This window comes from Orbicella faveolata, unplaced genomic scaffold, assembly GCF_042242905.1.
Source record: "Orbicella faveolata isolate gen_17 unplaced genomic scaffold, um_ofav_v1 contig_27, whole genome shotgun sequence".
NCBI lineage: Eukaryota > Metazoa > Cnidaria > Anthozoa > Scleractinia > Merulinidae > Orbicella > Orbicella faveolata.
In genome coordinates, this window is record NW_028301555.1 from 2,450,626 (window position 1) to 2,472,198 (window position 21,573).

Genomic DNA, 21,573 nt, shown 5'->3' on the forward strand with positions numbered 1-21,573 from the left:
GGACAAATATCTGAGCATATTTTTGCGCCAAATGGATGCTATTGTGTTTATTATCCTTCAAATGTTTTTTGCAACATGCACAGTTTTTAAAAATTGGGGAATATCACTCATATATTCCCCAGTTTCAGCTGGGGAATATTCAGTGGCATGATACATTTAGACCAATTGTGCACGAGCGAAAATATTTGATGGATTATAATCTGGGATAGTCTGTGGTGGTTTGAATCACTTGGCCTGATGCAGACTTTACATGTACCTTACCTTCATAGTCCAAACTCGCCCTAGTAGGTCAAAACTTAAAAAAAAATGCGATGCTGTATTTTTAATTGTGTAGTTTTTAAAACTTATGAGATCAAGGCTGTCATTAAGGTTAAAACATTTCCCATCTCTAACTAGATACAAACCAGAACACTGTGTGCTGAGACTTGTGTGGAGACAGATTCATATTGAGACAATAGATTCCATTATCAGGTGAGTCTTTGTGTTTCTTTGTGTTTGGTTGGAACGGTTATCAATTGCTCAATGTTACTTGTGTTACTGTTTCACAATTCAGCTATTACATAATTTTAAATACAAGGCTCAAAAGGCTCTTAAAAGTGTCAAGTAGTTGCTTGTAAACTAAATGTTTTCGGGCTTGGCCCTTCTTCAGTTAGAGGTAGAAGGGCCAAGCCCAAAACGTTTAGTTCACAAGCAACTATTTGACACTTTTAAGAGTCTTTTGAGCCTCATATTTAAGTATGATTTAAGTGATTGCATAGCGTCTTCCTACTGACTCAGCTATTATGTTACTAGATACAAAACAGAGGAGCGAGGAAAAGAGCTGTGCTGAGACTCAAGAGGAGAAAGAATCAAATTGATACATTGGATCCCATAGTAGGTCAGTTGCAATTTTATTTTTGTTTGGTAATCATGTACTAGGAATAATTGTGCACAATGCAGGCAGAAAATTAAAATGAATAGAGATGTTAGTCAGTGTTTCACTACTTTTTAGCTATTTCAACAAACTGTTATGTGGCCGTATACCTTAGCCCTCTGGGGTATGGTTTAGAGAAATTCTTCAAGGTAATAATGCCTGGGGTACTGTTGTTGAGGAGTATTGTTTTGTGGTAAGAAGGACACGGAGGTCAAATGGTTGGTTTACTGCACTGCACATCAAGCTGTCTGGGTTTTGAGGCAATGGCTATTAAGGGCCTCTGCATTGTGTTCTTGAGAAAGAGACTTTACTCTCACACTATCTCTCCCCTCGTAGGTGTACAAATGGCTAGTGGGTGTATTTAATACTGGGTGCTAACTCTGCGACAGACTTGCATCCCATCCAGGGGGGAGTAGAAATACTCATTATCGCTGGATGTGACAGAGACCTGGATCAATAAAGCTGTGGTGGTTTACATTACTTGGCCTGATGTGGACCCACATGTAACCTTACTTGATTTCATTTGTTAAACCTTGCCCCCTGTGGGTTTCAAATGTAGGTAAAAAAAAATGAAAATAACTGATGGATTATTTTAATTGTGTAGTTTTTGAAATTAAGTGCTGAAGGATGTCACAAGGGTTACAATATTTCCTGTTTCTTACTAGATACAAAACAGAGAAGAAACAATGAAAGCTATGAGGAGAAAGACTTAAATCAAGATATTGGACCCCGCATTAGGTGAGTCACAATATTCTTTTGAAAGGAAGGGTTTTTAATCACTTGATGGTCCATGCACTAGGAATAATTGAAAAATCAAAGAATTGAAATTAATAGAGATTTTTTTTTTTTTCCACTGGTCAAATATTTCAAGAAGCCTTTGTTATTTGGCTAACCGGATACCCTATCCCTTCAGGGTCAGGCCATACAAATATTCCTTAAGAAAATAATGCCTGAGGTAATGTTGTTGATGAATTTTCACTTTGTGAGACGATGGGCCTGGATCAAAAACCAATTGCTTTCCGGTTCAGGTATAAATGTTTCCTTAGCCATTAAGCCTCAGGAACGATGAGCTTAAAATTTCTCCTGACAGTTTCAAATATAATCATGAAAAAAAAAAAAAAAAAAAAAATCAGTAAAGAGGATTTAGAGAGTGAGCTCTAATTAACTGTAACTTTTAACTTTATTGAATTTGTTGCATACTCATACATAGGAAACCAAAGTGATAAAATAATGAAATAATGTTAGCAATAAATAATTCATAGGCGTCAGCAACTGGAGCAGAAATCAGTACGATGTCCCAGTTGACATTCAGCCCTAATAAAAGACAATTACAATTGACTAAGCAATGACAAGAAAGGTTATGAACTGGAGAATATTGTCTTGATATATCACCAAATTCGCAGAACAAAACTGGAAAAGAAATTACAGCAAAGCTGGAAATTTGGACGTGAAGTTCTAGTGTAAGATGACCTTGTACTTTCTTAATTCAAGAGTGCCAAAGTAAAAACAAAAGTTACCTAATTTTATTTTTCTATAGAAAGTCCATGAAAATACTGGATAGATTCGATGTGAGTGGACACACATAGGGATCTTATCCATAGATTTTATTGCTTGAACCACCGTGTATAGCAAACAGTATCACATGAGAGTACTGCATGTGTCCTAAAAGTGCACGTGAAATAACTTTGGTTGCAAACGTCAGTCTCGTCATATGCTAAAACTTTAAAAGTGGGAGAGAAATGCTTCATAACTGCGTTCAAATCATGACGTTATTCATTTCTTTACTGATTTTTTGCCGTGACATTTTCGGATTTCCACCGGTATGCTAATTTCCCCCTGGGATTTCAGATACCACTGGGAAATGTTCTTGAAATAGCCGTCAAAGTGAAAGTCGTTTCCTGTCCTACATTTAGTTTCATAAAAGCAGTCTTGTCAAAACTTGCTGTAGCTGTCGTGTTGTCAGATCAAAGTTGAAAAAGAGAAAACCAGAATTACCCGTAAATAACTGTAAAATCTATTTCTAATGCACTACTTGTCTTGCACGTAGTTCTAAGAAAGCCGTTTTCGCTTGTTTACTAAGTATTGTATTTGAACAACAGTTTGATCGTTTTGATTCAATTTTTGTTTGCATTTGGTCATAAGCGTCCGGCAAATTACATAACCTTTATTTTAATGCTGTAAAAATATGAAGCTCCCCGAGAGCTTTTTATTTGCAGACATTTCTCAAGTTATATAAAGATTTGGCGACTATTAACCAGGCATGAATTTATCCTCGGGAAGGAAATGCAAATGTTGCCCGTTTTGTCGCAAATATTTTTTGCCGTAAAAAAAATTAAAGCGTGCTATTTTGCCGGCGAGCTTTTCGCCTGCAAATGTTGCAAATAGGAAGGTGAATTTTAGACTAAGAGTGCTATATATAATTTATATCATTATGTGAACTCTGTGTATTTCTATGATGATGATATATCCAAACGACAAACGCATTCCTGGTGAGAGAATTAACTTTTAAACTTTAGTCGAGCATAGACTGTATACACTGCAATGTATATTTTGTTCTTTGGCTTTTAGTTGATTGAATGTTTTATTTGTCGTTCTTTCAGGGTGTCATCTCAAGTGTACGTGAAGCGACATTAACTTGGAGAAAGAAGCAAAGGAGAGTAAAGAACTTCGTTTAGATGTTTCTTCCGTGGATCAGGTTTTATAAGTATGGTAAATTTCAAGACAAAGTTTATCTCGATCGAGTTTCTTGCGACAAGATTGTTAGGGCGGAGCTCGTATAAGTGATCTCACAACACAAAACTCCAGAGTCAAAAGTAGATATTGGAATTACTGTCAATTTGTCTAGTATCTACCAAATTGTCTCATATCTTGCTAGTTTTCGAGGACGCCGCGAACTATTTCAAGTTTGTAGCTTTAAAATTAAGGTAGAATGTTAGCGTAACGTGGAACCGAATTTTCAGCCCGGAAGTCTCGTTATTAAACTCGTTGAAATTACTTGTCTAGAATTAATTTACTGAAAACTTAGTGGTTTTGGAGGACGCATTGAATTGGTATGAAAGGTTGCGCTTTTAAAAGGGCCAAGAAAAAAATTTGAAAAGAAACCGAAAAGAAACTAAGTCTTCTAGTAGAGTTGTCGTTAGAAAAAATAGTCTGCAATTTTGAATGGTGTCTGGTTTATCAATTGCTGTTGTTACAGTTGAGCCCACGGTACAGTGGTATTAGTTGCAGAGTGCGCGAAAGCGAGGCTTTCGGGTCAACACTCCAGGGGAATACAAGCGCCATATGAGGAAACTTCGAGAAAAATAATAATAATTTTGGGTTCCTCTCCGGATTTTGCATTTTTCTCACAAGAAAAGAGGCTACAATTACTCAGCGGAAACTGCCCTCGTCATTTGACAAAGCCTAGGCTGAGATCGTGGCTTTCATACCGTGTAGAAACAGCAAAAGATGGCAGTGCTTCGAGTGACGCCTGCAAACGTGAACTAATGCACAGTTGAGCAGTAGGATGTAAGATCTTTCTTCCTACCCTATTTTCGTGCAGGAATAACAGTTTTTTGCCCTCTCGAACGTATATAACGTTTTCTTTTTTGTAGAGTTGTGACTTACATAAAAGATGGATGGGAAAACAATTTCACTGAAAGTTGGAAATACTTTGCATCTGATGCGAAAAATAAAGTTGTTTCCTCGTCGAGCACGAGTTTTCCGAACACTCTACACGAGTTCCCACAGGCTGCAAACTGATGTTCCATCCAGAGGGCTGAATTTCCACCATTCACAATTGAGAACATGATGAATCACGTCATTAAGAGAAAATCAGGAGATAATGAAGGCAATAAAGACTATAAGAATTTAAATTTAAATAGTAAGGCATTTGGACTATTCAGACATGGTCATGTACAAAATATCGAAGTTGCCACTACTGAAAATGGAGACGTGATCCATATAAAGTACAAGCTCAATGTTACCGTGATCAATTCCAGAGAGCAAGCTGGTGAGATCACCTATGCCTGCTGCAGTCAGTATCTAGTTTTGTAACATCCCAGAGATGCAGCTTTTTCAAGATTGTACTCCACTGAGAGTTGTTATTGTATACAGTAATACAGTAATGTAGTACTTAAACTGAAAAAAATGCACCAATGTAAACCTGTTATGTTAGGAAAAGAGTAAACAGGTTATTATTTGATATAACTGAAATGAAGAAGAGAAAAATACATGTAGTTGTCCATTGATCATGGTGATTTGTAAATAAGCTGAAAATCTGTCAACACAAGACTTGAGGACACACCCCTTTCACCCCACCCCTTCCCTACTGGAACTGGTAGCTTAGGTTAATGCTAACAAAAAGAGTCCTGATCTTGTGTGATTAAAAACAATGACATGTAGCATGTAGCCTTGTCCCATGTGTTCAACACAGTTATTCTGTATTTTACTATTACATATTTGAAGGCAGAGCTCATTTGCCACATCTTAATCAAGGAAGGTACTCTTTTAAGTAAATATGCTAATTACAACAATCTATTTATGAAACATGCAATGCAACTGTGCTTGCAAGCTTCTTAACTCTACAAAGCCCCCTTCTAGTAAGATACCTCACCAAGGGCCTAGAGGCCTGAACCAAACCCTAGGGCACTAGATATAATCGGGGAAAAACTATCTAAAGGCAGACTTTTACTTTACAAGAGGTGGCAAAAAATTAGTGAACATTGCACACACAAAGAAAATCATGTCAATGAGGCCACTCTTGCATAGAGTTGTTGGAATAAAGTCTAAAATATGGTAGTTCTTTATACATTCAATTGCATGTTCGATAGGAATTCTGAGGTTTGCAATCCTTCGGGTTGCCAGCATTTCCTGTTTAGTAAACTGTCCTGACTGATTTATGAAGGGAGGAACATTCACCTTGACACCTTTCAAGGCTAACATTTCTTGAATATTGAACCCCCGATCTACCATGACCTCATCTCCTCTCTGTAATTTGTCAATAAAACCAGATTTACTGGTTATTTCCTTATCAGAAATACAGCCACCATAGAGATCTGAAATAAAACAAACACTGCCACTTGGAGTAATACCAACCAATGCCTTGAGGGTATTAGTGTTCTTGTAAGTTGAAAATGTGAGCTGTTGTCCTTCTGGGTTACTAGGTTTTTCTATGTACATTTTAGTTGCATCAATGATTACTGTTGTTCCCTTGTACTTGTTTTTGAAGCATGCAGGCTTGTGTAACTCAATTATTTGTCTGTCAGGGAAGATGTCTAATTCTTTGAATCTGTAGTACATAAGCTCTGTCAAAGTAACAATAATTGTTACTTGGAGCTAAATCCTCCTCAAGTAGACAAACTTTGTAGCGACATAATACAAGGAAAAAATTCCTCCTCCACTGACAAGGTCCCTTTTGGGCCTGCCTTCTCTCTTTTTTAAGCATCGTTTTGTTCAGTGTTGCTGTACACAAGTTTAGAGGCTGCATCCCTACCTAAAAAGCTAAGAACTAAGCTGAAAACTCCATAGTTTGGAAACCCAGTATAGAATCTCAACAACTTTGAATTACTCTTGATATTATCAATGTTAAAGAGACTTTGTTGGAAAATGCTTTCCAACTCTTTCCTAAGCTCTCGTTCTAGTTCAAGTTGTTTCATTTTTTCAATAAGTTCTTCTTCGAGTTCCTTCCTCTGAGCCTCTAAACATTCATTTAAGCGCCTCACTTCTTCTTCCTTTTCTTTAAGCTGCTCCATTAAAAGTTCTTTGCTTTTAACCTCAGCTTTATCAGCAGTGACACTAGGAAATCCACATTCTTGAGATGGAATATTAACAGATTCTAATTCAACTAAATTATCGACAGGGTTAGACCGAGAGTTCAGTATAACTTCGTCTTTGACTTGGTGCTTTGTTGTCTCACGTGCAGTGGAGCGATAAACAGGAGCTTTCCGCCTTGACTTTTCCACCGGTGAAAAACTGAATCTTGTAGGAACAGATCCACTTTTCTACGGTGGCCCATTAGGACAACTTTACAAAACAGAAAAAAACACAAAATAACAAAAACTATCACTGCAAACTAAATCAAAGATACTACGAATGAAGTCAAACCAGCACTGCCAATGAAAGATCGAATGCACTCCTATAATTAACGCATGCACACCGCCCAAAAATTAAAGGCACACTGCAAATAAAAGCAAAATGCACACTGCAAAGAAAAGTGGATTGCACACTACAAATGAAAGCAAAATCAAACCCCAAATTAAGTAAACAAGAAATCGCACAGCAAAAAAACTGAACGCACACTGCAAATGAAAGCAAAATCATCACTGCAAACAAAAGTTAACCGCACGCCGCGAATGAAAGGGTAATAAACTATGCGCGCGCATTTCAACGAGAAGGCCTGAGACCTACGTAGTAAGCTCTAATTCGCGCGCTTTTTCCTTGGAGAAATCTAAATAACATCTAGTGAGGGTCAACTTCATGTATCAGCACAAAGTATACTATGCGACCAATACACCCCTAAACAGCACTATACATCCTCATACAATACTATACACCACTATACAGTACTATACACCCCTATATAGCACTATACAACCCTAAACAGCACTATACACCCCTATACAGCACTATACAGCACTATACACCCCTATACAGCACTATACACCCCTATACAGCACTATACACCCCTATACAGCACTATACAGCACTATACACCCCTATACAGCACTATACACCCCTATACAGCACTATAAACCCCTATACAGCACTATACACTCCTATACAACACTATACCCCACTATACAGCACTATACACCCAAATACAGCACTATACACCACTATACAGCACTATCCAGAACTATACACCCCTACACAGCACTATACACCCCTGTAAAGCACTATACACCCCTATACAACACTAGCCACCCCTATACAGCACTAGACACCCCTATGCAGTACTATACACCTCTATACAGCACCATACACCCCCATAAAGCTCTATACCTCCCTATAAGGCACTATACACCCCTATATAGCACTATACAGCACTATACACCGAAACACAGCACTATACACCCCTATAAAGCACTATACACCCCCATACAGCACTATACACCCCTATACAGCACTATACAACCCTATACAGCACTATACACCCCTATAGAGCACTATGCACCCCTATACAGCACTATACAACCCTATACAGCGCTATACATCCCTATAAAACACTATACATCCTTATACAGCAGTATACAACCCTATATAGCACTATAAACCTTTATACAGCACTATACACCCCTTTACAGCACTATACATCCCTATACAGCAGTATACAACCCTATATAGCACTATAAACCCCTATACAGCACTATACATCCCGTTACAGCACTGTACACCATTATACAACACTATACACCCCTATACAGCACTATACATCCCTATACAGCGCTATACATCCCCATACAGCACTATACATCCCTATACAGCGCTATACACCCCTATACAGCACTATACACCCCCATACAGCACTATACACCCCTATACAGCACTATACACCCCCATACAGCAGTATAAAGCACTATAAACCCAAATACAGTACTATTCACCCCTATACAGCACCATACAACCCTGTACAGCACTATACACCCCTACACAGCATTATACACCCCTCTACAGCACTATACACCCTAATACAGCACCATACACCCCTACACACCACCATACACCCCTATACAGCACTAGACACCCCTATACAGCACTAGACACCCCTATACAGCACTATACATCCCTATACAACATTATACACCCCTATTCGGCACTATACACCCCTAAACAGCACTATGCAGCACTATACACATCTATACAGCACTATACACCCATATACAGCACTATACATCCCTATACAGCAGTATACACCCCTATAGAGCACTATAAACTCCTACACAGCACTATACACCCCTATACAGCACTATACACCCAAATACAGCATTATACACCCCTATACAGCATTATACACCCAAATACAACACTATACACCCCTATACAGCACTATACACCCCTATACAGCAGTATACACCCCTATACAGCACTATACACCCCTAAACAGCACTATGCAGCACTATACACCCCCTATAAAGCACTATACACCCACATACAGCACTATACATCGCTATACAGCAGTATACACCCCTATATAGCACAATAAACCCCTATACAGCATTATACATCCCTTTCCAGCACTAAACACCACTATAGAGCACTATACACCCCTATACAGCACTGTACACCCCCATACAGCAGTAAAAAGCACTATAAACCCAAATAGAGCATTATTCACCCCCTATGCAGCACCATAAAACTCTATACAGCACTATACGCCCCTAGACAGCACTAGACACCCTAATACTGCACCATACACCCCTACACAGCACCATACACCCCTATACAGGACTATACACCCCTATACAGCACTCTATCGCACTATACACCCCTATACAGCACCATACACCCATATACAGCACTATACATCCCTATACAGCAGTATACACCACTATACAGCACTACAAACCCCTATACAGCACTATACACCCCTATACAACACTATACTCCATTATACAGCACTATACACCCCTAAACAGCACTATACACCCACATACAGCACTATACAGCACTATACATCGAAATACAGCCCTGTACACCCCTAAACAACACTATACAGCACTATACACCCCTACGCAGCACTACACACCCATATACAGCACTATACATCCCTATACAGCAGTATACACCCCTATACAGCACTATACACCCAAATACAGAACTATTCACCCCTATACAGCACTATACACCCAAATACAGCACTATACACCCCTATACCGCAGTATACACCCCCTAAACAACACTATACAGCACTATACACCCCTATGCCGCACTATACAACCCTATACAGCGCTATACACCCCTATACAGCACTATACACCCCTATACACCACTATACACCCGTGTACAGCACTAGACAGCACTATACACCCCTATACAGCACTATACAGCAGTATACACCCCTATACAGCACTATACACCCTGATATAGCACTATACACCCCTATACAGCAGTAGACGCCCCTATATAGGACTAGACACCCACAAAACTATACATAACACTATACATAACATAACACCCATAGCACTATACATAGATACATCTAGAAACTGTTTTTCATTGAAGCGGCTGTCATTTTGTTAACAAGTGAATACTGCTACTCTACTCACTATCTACCACAGAATAGATAGTGAGTAGCGTAGCCAATAAGCTCACGGCATTCGTAATAGAACGCTGGCAGATTTATACTAATACTGAACAGATGCACGGTAACATGGAATTTAATTATATATACACGGTCTACTATGTATTTGCATTTGAAAAATGGCAAAACGACTGGCCATACTGTCGGATGGATGTCAGTTTTCTTAAATAAAAATCAACTATCGACTGTCAACTCAACAAACGGAAGATATTTTACTTGATATCTGTGAAAGGTTAAGAAAACTATTAGCTGAGAAGGTTGAACAAGGTGATCGCTATTATCCTGTTCCCTAGCATCAAAGCATCTAGAAAACAAATTTTACCTTGACAATTATAGTTTATTATTTAAAAATAGATTGAAATGGGGATTCAAGCCTAATATATTAGCCATCATTAGTCCTATTCGAATAACCCCATCCCTTAACCTGAGCTACGGCCCAGGTGTATTCTATTCATAAGTACTGCTCGTGGTAAGAACAATACAGAAGTTGTTAATTAATAATTGGAAAACCCAAACAATGAATATTTAAAAGTCCTGTAAACCTAAAGCCACTTTAATCAGCCTGCTTAGCAGTCGTTCGTGTTAAAGAGGGTTTTTTTTGTTTGCACGAGAGGTCCTGCATAAGGATGTATAGTAATCTAAGTGCTGTATAGGGATGTATAGTGTTGTATAGGGATGTATAGTGCTGTATAGGGATGTATAGTGTTGTATAGGGATGTATAGTGCTGTATAGGGATGTATAGTACTGTACAGGGGTGTATAGTGCTGTTTAGGGGTGTACAGTGCTGTATAGGGGTGTATAGTGCTGTTTACGGCTGTAGAGTGTTCTACAGGGGTGTATAGTGCTGTATAGGGGTGTATAGTGCTGTAGAAGGGTGTATAGTGCTGTATAAGGCTGTGTAGTGTTATATAGGGGTGTATAGTGCTGTATAGAGGTGTATAGTGCTGTATAGGGGTGTATGGTGCTGTATAGGGATGTATAGTACTGTATGAAGAGTGCTATGTAGGGGTCTATATTGCCGTATAGGGATTTATAGTGCTGTACAGGGGTGTATAGTACTGTATAGGGGTGTATAATGCTGTATAGGGGTGTAAAGTGCTTTTTAGGGGTGTATATGGCTGTATAGGGGTGTATAGTGCTGTATAGGGGTGTATAGTGCTGTTTAGGGGTGTACAATGTTGTATAGCGGTGTATAGTGCTGTATAGGGTTGTATAGTTCTCTGTAGGGGTGTATACTGTTCTATAGCGGTTGATAGTGCTGTATAGGGGTGTATAGTGCTGTATGGTGGTGTATAGTAATGTATAGGGGTGTATAGTGCTGTATAGGGGTGGATAGTGCTGTATGGGGGTGTATAGTGCTGTATAGGGGTGTATAGCGCTGTATAGGGATGTATAGTGCTGTATAGGGGTGTATAGTGTTGTATAGGGGTGTATAGTGCTGTATGGGGGTGTATAGTGCTGTATGGGAGTGTATAGTGCTGTATGGGGTTGTATAGTGCTGTTTAGGGATGTATAGTGCTGTATGGGGGTGTATAGTGCTGTATAGGGTTGTGTAGTGCTGTATAGCGGTGTATAGTGTTATATAGCGGTGTATAGTGCTGTATAGGGGTGTATAGTGCTGTATGGGGGTGTATAGTGCTATATGCGTGTGTATAGTGCTGTATAGGGCTGTATAGTGATGTGTACGGGTGTATAGCGCTGTATAGGGGTGTATAGTGTTGTATAGGGGTGTATAGTGCCGTATAGGAGTGTATAGGGATGTATAGTTCTTTATAGGGGTGTCTAGTGCTGTATAGGAGTTTATAATGTTGTATAGCGTTTATAGTGCGATATAATGCTGTATAGGGGTGTATAGTGCTGTTTAGGGGTGTACAGTGCTTTATAGGGGTGTATAGCGCTGTATAGGGATGTATAGTGCTGTATAGGGGTGTATAGTGTTGTATAGGGGTGTATAGGGCTTTATAGGGGTGTATAGTGCTGTATGGGGGTGTATATTGCTGTATAGGGGTGTATAGTGCTGTTTAGGAGTGTATAGTGCTGTATAGGGGTGTATAGTGCTGTATGGGGGTGTATGGTGCTGTATGGGGGTGTATAGTGCTGTATGGGGTGTATATTGCTGTATAGGGGTGTCTAGTGCTGTTTAGGAGTGTATAGTGCTGTATAGCGGTGTATAGTGCTGTATGGGGGTGTATAGTGCTGTAGGGGGTGTATAGTGCTGTATTGGTGTGTATAGTGCTGTATAGGGCTGTATAGTGATGTATACGGGTGTATAGCGCTGTATAGGGGTGTATAGTGCTGTATAGGGGTGTATAGTGCCGTATAGTAGTGTATAGGGATGTATAGTGCTCTATAGCGGTGTCTAGTGCTGTATAGGAGTTTATAATGTTGTATAGCGTTTATAGTGCGATATAATGCTGTATAGGGGTGTATAGTGCTGTATAGGGGTATATAGTGCTGTTTAGAGGTGTGCAGTGCTGTATAGGGGTTTATAGCGCTGTATAGGGATGTATAGTGCTGTATAGGGGTGTATAGTGTTGTATAGGGGTGTATAGTGCTTTATAGGGGTGTATAGTGCTGTATGGGGGTGTATATTGCTGTATAGGGGTGTATAGTGCTGTTTAGGGGTGTATAGTGCTGTATAGGGGTGTATAGCGCTGTATAGGATTGTATAGCGCTGTATAGTGCTGTTTAGGGGTGTATAGTCCTGTATAGTTGTGTATAGTGCTGTATAGTTGTGTATAGTGCTGTATAAGGATGTATCGTACTGTATAGTCCTCTACAATGCAGTAGAGGAGTGTATAGGGGTGTACACTCTATGCTATTACATGTAGTTTCCCCTCGACCCTCACCAGATGTTTTTTAGTATTCTCCTTTTTCCTTGAGGTGACAACCAAGATGGCGTCTCATTATGTACGGGACGAAATTCGTGCAGCAGTTCGTGAGGAGGTTTCCCGAATGCTTGGTTCTCCTTCTACATCAGGAACGGGACGCGAGATAAGTGAAGCTGCCAGTCGTTCTACAAGTCTACTGAACTCGGATTCCCCTGATCATTCGTCGTCGTCAGAACGTACCCAGGCGTTCGAAGAGTTCTATCGAAAGCGTGAAGAGGAACGTCAACACGGTTTTAAACCCCCCAAGAAGAAAATAAAAAAAAAAACCAGTCCCGCTATTCCATGGGCACTACTTCACAGAAATCGGCAAATGTAGAAATAAAGGTTGGTTTGGCAGCCCAAACAGATGGAGTGATAAAGCTTCGTCGTGGGAAGACTCAGATCATTACAGTAAATTCGCTAGCCAGCAAAGAAGAGATCATGCAGAGGGCAGTGGCAAAACATGCCAGCTTTGATCAGACGTTTGACGAGACCGTTGCTTATGTTTTGCTATATCCAGACTTTCGGGAAGTGATTCATGTTCCTGGAACAAATGACAAGTTCTCACTTGCAGCTTACAAGCAAGCAATCGGCAAGGAATTCAAGCGATTAACATTTTACCTTATACCTCTTGAAGAGTTTTATACTAACAAGTCAGATGAAAGTGACAGCGAAACTTTCGAAATTGCTGCCAAAGAATCGCATTTGCGTGCATATGGTTTCTCTGGGGCATGTCGAAAAGGAATGGCAACTGAGAGCACAGTTCTGGTTGTCGATGATATAAATGACGACAATGAAATGGATCGGTTCCCTTGGGCTTCCACTGGATCTGCCGCTGAGCCTTTAATCACGGGTCAGCGAACTGGTAGGTTTCTCTATTTTTTTTCTCGTCCTTGAAGAGTGGTTGAAGAAACTCGGGAACATTTAATCCAAACAAGTCAAGGTGGTAATCAAAATTCATGTGAAACTTGATATGAAGGTCAAAAGCTGATACGCAATTGTGCAATAATCACAGTCTTAAGCATAACGTGTGTGACCGGTGTGGGATAAGCACAAGCATAATACATAGAAATTTTGTTCTTTTCTTGTACTTGAGCTTTAATTTCAAATAAGTGATACAGCATGAAACAAAATAAGCACAAGCATATGATCTGTTGTCACCAGATCTCCTCTGATTCCACTGCACTTGTCTTGTTCACTTATGTTTGTTCCACATGTGTGAACTTTCCGGGCTTGGGCCTTGTTATTATCCACAAGTGTGGACAAGACTTAATGTTTACAAGTTATTGTCACAAAAAAGAGTCACGCAACTGACTGAGGTATCCAATTTCTGCATTTTTCTCATTTAGTGTCTCCAAAAAATGTAGCCTTGATGCGACACAAAATGACAGCAAAATGATAATTCTGATTACATTTCATTACAGAGGGAAGTGATGTACAAGTTTTGAAAGAAACTTTTCCAACAAACACAGAAGAAGAAATCATTCAGGCCCTTGAAAATGCTGGTTCAAGAGATGGAGCTGCCGAGAAACTTCTAGCGACTGAACTGAGCAGTGAACCAATTGATCCCATTTGTAGGTATGTAGTCCAAAGGGGGGAGAGGGAGGGGAGTTGATACACCACCTCACTTGTGAGAAAGGTGAGAACAGTTATTTTCAGCTCAAGCATAAATTCATTATTGCATTTTTAGAGATATGGATGGATGTCTTTCTTTTAAATGTGTTTGTTTCATGCTAGAATGTGCTTTCCTCTTGAACTTCAGGACTTGAATAACATTTTGATTAGCAGTGTTACAAAACTCTACCCATATCACTTGCCCATATTCACTGTGTGGTTTAGGCATGAATTGAGAAGTGGATGTTTTGCATCCATGCTTCTTCGTAGAAGCTACAGCAGGTTTTCCTTTCATTTCAATAGGGAGAATCCATTAAATCCTTGTGACTTTAAACTTGGTTCTCAACAGTGTTACTATAAATTTTGAGGCATTCAATAGTACTTTCTTGTCAAGTGCTGGTTTACTTTTCTTTTTGCTCTGGGAACCATTACTGGGATGAAAACAAGTCCATCACAAATAACCTGTAAAATACTTATCACATCTCTCTCAAAGTCTGTTTCATTTTTTTTCTTTTCAGCGAAGCATATTGTCTGTTTTTTTTTTTTTCTTTGCTTGCTTGTTTGCTTATTTTTCTTGTTCTTTTTTTATTGACTAATTAAGTACTTTTTTCTCCTTAACCTCCTATATGTCAAAATTAATATCCTTTACTCAACCCGATTAGCTTTTTAGTGATTATTGAGTACATTAACCTAATTTGGTATCAAAAAATAATATTATTTTTCCACAGCCTTGATGACATCTTAAACATCCTCTACAGAAAAGTTAAACAACAGGAACGAATTGATGTAAGAGTTAACAGACAAGATCTTTTGTGGGATGGCATCAGGCAGCTAAGACGTAAAAAAGTTTGGAGGGTGTGTCGAAAGTACAATTCTTTGGAGAGTCTGGGATAGACACTGGAGGGCTGCGGAAGGAGCTTTTATCTGGTAATTTAGACAGTGATATTAATTTCAGTAATCTGTTTTTGCCAAAATAATTATTAGAATGCAAAGAAACCTCAGGAATTTTTTTCACTGTGGGGGTGGCTGTAACTCAGTTATTTAATGGAGATAAATATATGTCCCTTTGTTGAGCTTTAATTGAGCTGGACAGAATAATTTATTTTCCTCCATAAATATCAAGAACATACTTAGAAGTAAGATGTGTCTTGTAACTAAGTCTGTTTGATTAGCATACATTTGAAGACTTTTTCTTTAAATATTATTTTCTACAGCATTTGTTGCAGCTGTGCAGACCAACTTATTTGAGGGCACAGAACACAGCAGTCTGTCACCTGGACCCCATGTTGAGGCTGTGGGTAATGGCTCTTTCAAAGCCATTGGACAAGTCATGGCAATGTCAGTTCTCCAGGAGGGTCCACCACCTGCCTTCTTAGCTAACTGGGTTTACAGCTATCTGTGTACTCCAGAAATCACAGACATATCACTAGCAGATGATGATATTGTTAATCCAGATGTCAGGACTTCAGCGAAAAGGGTAATAATATTCCCTTGTACAATGGCTTGACATAAAGCTTTACATTTGTATATCTCAGCTCGTTTTGCTACTGATTTGCACAACATTCTCACTTTCTTATATGGATTACTTGTGTGCTGTATATTCATCGAAAATGTCTTGTTGATCATCATCATCATCATCCTCATTTTATTTCTGTTATTTAAATTTAACAGATTAGAGTAATACAAAACCCGCATATATGTAGCATGATGATTAACCAACACAAACTCAGCACCACTTTCCAAAGTTCATGCAAAGGTTGTTGGCAAAAACAAAGCAAAAATTGATGGCAGTACTTTAAAATTCTCCCAAAACTCTCTCTACAGGATGTTCATTTACATCAGAAAAAAAGGCCATTTTATTTTTTATTTTAAAATGCCAACAAACTGCAGAGAGAGATCATAGAAGTAAGTTATATCTACATGTAATAAGTCTTAGGTATTAAACCACCTCTGACAATGATATGTCACCAGGTTAAAGAAGTGAACTGCGATGAAGAACTACAAGTCATTTTCCAAGATGATGCAAATATGGATGTTTTAATGAATACTGGCTTTACATCCAAAATTTCTTTGGAGAAAAAGGACACTATTGTAAGGTACAAGCATTTACAGTATCCCAAGATGTATTTAACTGCTGCATTTTTGCATGTAATTGCTTCATTTGAAATGCTACATCCATGTCCTTTGTCAGCTATTATGGACTACTTTGGCCAAAGGCAGTGATTCTCTGTAACTCCATTGAAATGCTGCAGCTTTTTCATGGATTAAACAATTACTAATAAATAGAACATTTTTTCTGTGTATTTAAAAGATCAAGGAAAGACATGTACTAGTTAGTTGGGAGAATGTCAAACAGAAATGGAAACAGCTGACAGTGGTTCAGTTTTGCACTGTTCTCCCTAACCTCTACCTTTGTTTCTATAACTTCGGGAAAACACCCTGAAATCTGAAATGTGAAATAGATGTAAGTACTGATTATCTAACAGTTTTTAAAGAAACTACCTAGGGATCAGAAACTTTTCCGCATTTGTTCACTTCAAATTTGACAGTGATATTGCATGTCATGGTTGACTTTGTATATGTAACAGAGAGAATTTGTTTTTAGGGTTATAACACTTCAGAACACCATTATGCGAGTGAAAGCTGAGCTTGATCAGATGAGAGAGGGGCTGAAGCTTCACGGTTTTCTGAGATACATGGAAGAATATCCTTCACTGATGCAAAAACTCTTTGTACCAGGAGAGGATTACAATGTAAGAGTTTCCTGGATGACACCTGCCTTGTTTTTTTTTATCTTTGTAAAGTTTTCCTTCCTCCCTTTTAATCACTTGTGCTGTTTATGTCCCTCACTAAGTTTGGAAGATTTTGCCATTCAAAGGGATGAGCATTTGAGTTTATTGATGTACCTAGACAGCTGTGTTCCACACAATCAGTCATGTATCCCCTGTCTTGTTTTTGTTGTTCACCCTCATCCTTTGGCATATAATTTTTGTATTAAATTCTTTACTATATAACTGAACAGTTTATTTGGTTTCCCAAATGAATTCCCAAAGTTAATGGTCTGATTAAATGTTTTGGTTTGAATGCAGGTCACATCTACATACTTGATGAACACATTAAATGCTGAATACTCACAATCAGGGTCCACAAAGAAAGTAAAAGAAACAGCTGTAATGGCTCATTTCAATCGATATGTTGAAGAAACAGAAGACAGTTGTGAGTACCTTATTATCTCAAATTGGCCATTTAATGCAAAAATTGCAATTTTCAAAATGAGTGTATATTCCTTAATAGCGATTTTAATCTGAACAGCAATTCTTCCAAGAGTGGTGTTTAGGACGCCAAAGTGAGTCAGGGTTGCCTATAAAAGTCCACTTTTGGCTAAAGCGATAAATGTTATCGATTTGTTTGCTTTTTTGTTTTGTTTTTTTTAAAAAAAAATACCATATATGGGGACATGCTGCCAGGACATGGCCATCATTCTCCAAGAGCTAACAGCCAATACTCTCCCAAAAAAGGCCAGGGATCTCATGGGTACCATTTGTGGATTGTTACCACTGAGGGTTCTTTAACCCTAAATGACTGCTGCTAGAGCTGTCCTGGTACCTTTAAGTTTATGGATGTAAAAAATGGAAGTAACTGGAAAGGTTTTTTGTTTTGCAAATAGCTTTTGTTTCTGAATTATTCCCTTTTAAACAGTAATGCCAGTGTTTTTTTTAATTTGTGCCTCTTAGGAGGCAACACCCACCAAATGAGAGTCTGGTACCTTTGAGGTGAAATGAAGTTGCTGTTGTTCTTGTTGTTTTAGGGGTGTTTTTAAAATTTTCATCAACCACACCTGCAATATTTATAGGGGGGTAACTTCCCTCTCCCAGAGTTAGTATATCTCATTTTGTGTTTCACTCACAATCTAGAGAGTGAAAAGAGACCTATCATAAACCAGTACTGATAGATTTGTTTCTAGTTGTTAGCATAAACTAGTACTGATAGCTTTTTATATTTTGTCTTATTGTACAGGGGACAATGAGTCTACCAACAGCCCTGTGAGGGTTAAAGATATTTTCCAGTTTCTTACTGGGAAAACCATGAGGCCAATTTTACCCTCAGAGAAGAAGAGCTTTGGCATAACAGTAAAATTCATTCATTGCAGCACTGACCACCAAATTTGTTTCCCAACAGTTTCTACTTGTGCCCTTTGGGTACAGTTACTGGTGGCTCACATGACCACATACAGTGATTTTAAATTTAACATGGACACTGCAATAACACACGAAAAGACCTTTGGCAGAGTTTAGATGACCTTTTGTGGTTTCCAAGTGTTGGCCAAAGCCATTTCTGACAGAATGTTTGAGTGTTAATGGTGTCAATAAATTTGTTAAAATTCTGTAACTTGCAAGCAGCCTGTTGTTTGGATTACATGCATGTGTCATTGAAGATGGGTTGTTCAAAATTCTCAGTGTATCTCAGACATAGATGCAGAAATGAAACATAGTTAATGAACATGCAAACTTGTTTGCATTACACTAGGAAGGTGAAATGATACCCATATCCCATTGAAGAGGATGCCCCTCAGCATTTTATGGTGAGAAATGATTGTGTTATTCCAGATAATATCCATACTCCTCCCGCAGAGGTTTGTTGTTGGTTTGACCCCAGCCTTCCGGATATTCCACTTTTGGTTCAAACTTTTTTCTTTGAAGATTTTGGATTTGGAAAGTCCCCTCCCCCATGGACTTTCCAAGGCCTTGGGGTGAGTAGGGATATTTTCTGCTACCCCACAATATGTTATTTGGCTGGAAGCAGTGCGTGAACTATTATGTTCTTGCCTCCTTCCTCTCTCCACAGGAGCCCTTAGCAAAGTGTTTTGCCCGGTCACAGAACATGAGAATTTAGGGTTCACCTTTTGCGAACTTGATTAGCTTCTCAAAAAAGAATTCCTGCTTCCAGAATGCTTGTAGAGTGGGATAAGCTATTTTTTTCCATGACGTATTGAAAATACTCGCAGAAAACTGGGTCAGTTTCATCATCTTCATTATCGAATCCTTCAAACCTATTTTCCATTTCTGTGATCTTGTGTGGGGATACTGGAACCAAGCAGTCGCTCTGTCCAAAATCCTCAGGCAGGAAGTACATCATGTCAGGAACATCGGAAACAGTGGCATGCTTTGACTTCCTGATCCGGTGACTGTTCCAATATTCCTTTACCTTATCTAGATCAGTCTGGAGCAGATCAGCAAAACAAAACCAAATAGCCTCTTTATGCAAGTCACTGGTCAGATCGAGAATATCCGATTCATGAAGGTCTTGAAAGAAGTCGATCCACCAACTTCAACGTTGTTTTCTGTAATGTGACCATTGACATTCAATACGTTGATTCCTAGTGCTCGATACATACTTGTGAGCCTTCGATCCTGCATATTCATCCAATCCTTCAGCCGTCAAATAGCACTGTATTCCAGCAACCAGACCGTTTTCAGTGCTGGGGTCAGTATAGACGCGCATTGGACATCCGTGTGCTGCTTTGACATGCTTGATGAAATAGCTTGCTACACACTTTGGATTTTTGTTCGATCGTTGGACCTCGAGCCAAATAATTCTTCGGCTAAAGCCGTCGACACAGCCGTGAATGGAAAAGCCAAACGGCTTTAGTTTATCGTACCCGTCCATGTGCCAGCGGAAGTTGGATCCAGGTGACACATACATCCTGCGCTGAAGGCAACGGCTCCTTCTGTGTTCCACTCCCTTAGGATCGACCTCCTTTAATAGTGACTCTGCTAATCGCCGTGGAACATTAATCCGGTGTCTGAGACGCAAGACATGCCACATAGTCCTGTAGCCATTAAGGCTATCAGGACCAGAACATATGTCTTGTAAAATGAGATCCCTGACGCGTTCCTTGAGCTCCTCGTCTACTTTTTCACGTCTCTTAAGTCCGTAGTCTTTCAGCCTTCGCTTAAGAGTTCGCTGATTCATTGTAATATTATGTTGCTTCTCCAACATCAGAGTTATATGCCTATACGTAAGACCTCTGTAAAAGTAATACGTAATAACATCTCTTTCTGACCCACGAGGTAAATCGCCGTGTTGAGTTGTTTCAGCCGATTCGTCTTCGCTGGAGCTACTCGAGTTTCCACTGGACGCCATATTTATTAAATTCTGTCTTCGAAAAAGGGCGCGAATCTTATAGCTTACTACTAGATCTCAGGCCTTCTCGTTGAAATGCGTGCGCATAGTTTTTTTCCCTTTCATTTGTGGCGTGCGGTTAACTTTTGTTTGCAGTGTTGATTTTGCTTTCATTTGCAGTGTGCGTTCAGCTTTTTTGCAGTGAGATTTTTTTTTTTACTTTATTTGGGGATTGATTTTGCTTTCATTTTCAGTCTGCAATTCACTTTTCTTAGCAGTGTGCGTTTTGCTTTCATTTGCAGTGTGCGTTTAATTTTTGGCGGTGTGCATGCGTTAATTGTAGGAGTGCATTCGATCTTTCATTGGCAGTGCTGGTTTGACTTCATTCGTAGTATCTTTGATTTAGTTTGCAGTGATATTTTTTTGTTATTTTGTGTTTTTCTGGTTTGTAAAGTTGTCCCTAATGGGCCACCGTACTTTTCAGATACCTTTTTCCTCCCACACACCGCATAAAACAATCTTCAGAAAAGTGCTCACTGCAGAGGTAAGAATGTTTCGACACGGGAGGGTCTTTTCTCTTCATTTTACGCAACCAAGTTCGAAGAAACTTAGCATTGTTTATAGGTAAAGAATGCCACGACAGTTTTGAACATTCGGGCTTGTTACTTCTGTTAACACGTCCATAAACAATGCAGCGCCTTACCATGTTTTTCACGACAGAATCAGGCCAGATGAACGACCAGATCCGCAAACACAAACGAAGAGAACAGTC

At 39.2% G+C, this 21,573-nt stretch overlaps 3 protein-coding genes and 1 pseudogene across 7 annotated transcripts in view; 2 read left to right on the top strand and 2 right to left on the bottom strand.

The window, feature by feature from the left end:
- The window catches only part of LOC110051350 (uncharacterized), a 434,502-nt gene extending 430,595 nt beyond the window's left edge, over nt 1-3,907 (top strand). For 3 of the 4 annotated variants that reach the window (XR_016209545.1, XR_016209544.1, XR_016209546.1), the window contains 4 exons: nt 397-471; nt 793-877; nt 1,579-1,651; nt 3,514-3,907. The gene's annotated coding sequence lies outside the window, so the exon portion shown is untranslated. Of the gene's footprint in view, nt 1-396; nt 472-792; nt 878-1,578; nt 1,652-3,513 lie in introns of those variants that run through there. The other variant, XM_089297190.1, reaches the window with a different exon arrangement.
- A 1,674-nt stretch (nt 3,908-5,581) lies between these two features.
- Nucleotides 5,582-6,645, bottom strand: LOC149107138 (uncharacterized). The gene is made up of 2 exons (XM_089297113.1): nt 6,462-6,645; nt 5,582-6,198 (listed from the first exon to the last, which is right to left on the bottom strand). The coding sequence occupies exons 1-2, from the start codon at nt 6,643-6,645 to the stop codon at nt 5,582-5,584; spliced, it is 801 nt and encodes a 266-aa protein (XP_089153239.1).
- A 6,269-nt stretch (nt 6,646-12,914) lies between these two features.
- LOC149107139 (G2/M phase-specific E3 ubiquitin-protein ligase-like) lies at nt 12,915-19,067 on the top strand. 2 transcript variants are annotated; one of them, XM_089297186.1, is made up of 6 exons: nt 15,043-15,605; nt 15,893-16,155; nt 16,650-16,774; nt 17,284-17,431; nt 17,768-17,894; nt 18,696-19,067. In XM_089297186.1, the coding sequence occupies exons 2-6, from the start codon at nt 16,009-16,011 to the stop codon at nt 18,971-18,973; spliced, it is 825 nt and encodes a 274-aa protein (XP_089153312.1). In that variant the 5' UTR covers nt 15,043-15,605; nt 15,893-16,008; the 3' UTR covers nt 18,974-19,067. The 2 variants fall into 2 exon arrangements, with proteins under 2 accessions (XP_089153311.1, XP_089153312.1); XM_089297185.1 differs by lacking the exons at nt 16,650-16,774; nt 17,284-17,431; nt 17,768-17,894; nt 18,696-19,067 and adding exons at nt 12,915-13,929; nt 14,489-14,642 and having other exon boundaries at nt 15,407-15,605; nt 15,893-16,032.
- On the bottom strand, nt 17,459-21,512 carry LOC149107140 (uncharacterized; annotated as a pseudogene).
- Between the last annotated feature and the right edge of the window lie 61 nt (nt 21,513-21,573).

Bases quoted from the DNA above. Each gene is read 5' to 3' on its own strand.
- LOC149107138 (XM_089297113.1), bottom strand. From the start codon at position 6,645: ATGGAGCAGCTTAAAGAAAAGGAAGAAGAAGTGAGGCGCTTAAATGAA. The intron at 6,199-6,461 runs GTAATTCAAAGT...TTACTTTGACAG, and splicing joins TAACATTGATAATATCAAGA to AGCTTATGTACTACAGATTC.
- LOC149107139 (XM_089297185.1), top strand. From the start codon at position 13,368: ATGGGCACTACTTCACAGAAATCGGCAAATGTAGAAATAAAGGTTGGT. The intron at 13,930-14,488 runs GTAGGTTTCTCT...ATTTCATTACAG, and splicing joins AATCACGGGTCAGCGAACTG to AGGGAAGTGATGTACAAGTT. The intron at 14,643-15,406 runs GTATGTAGTCCA...ATTTTTCCACAG, and splicing joins CCAATTGATCCCATTTGTAG to CCTTGATGACATCTTAAACA.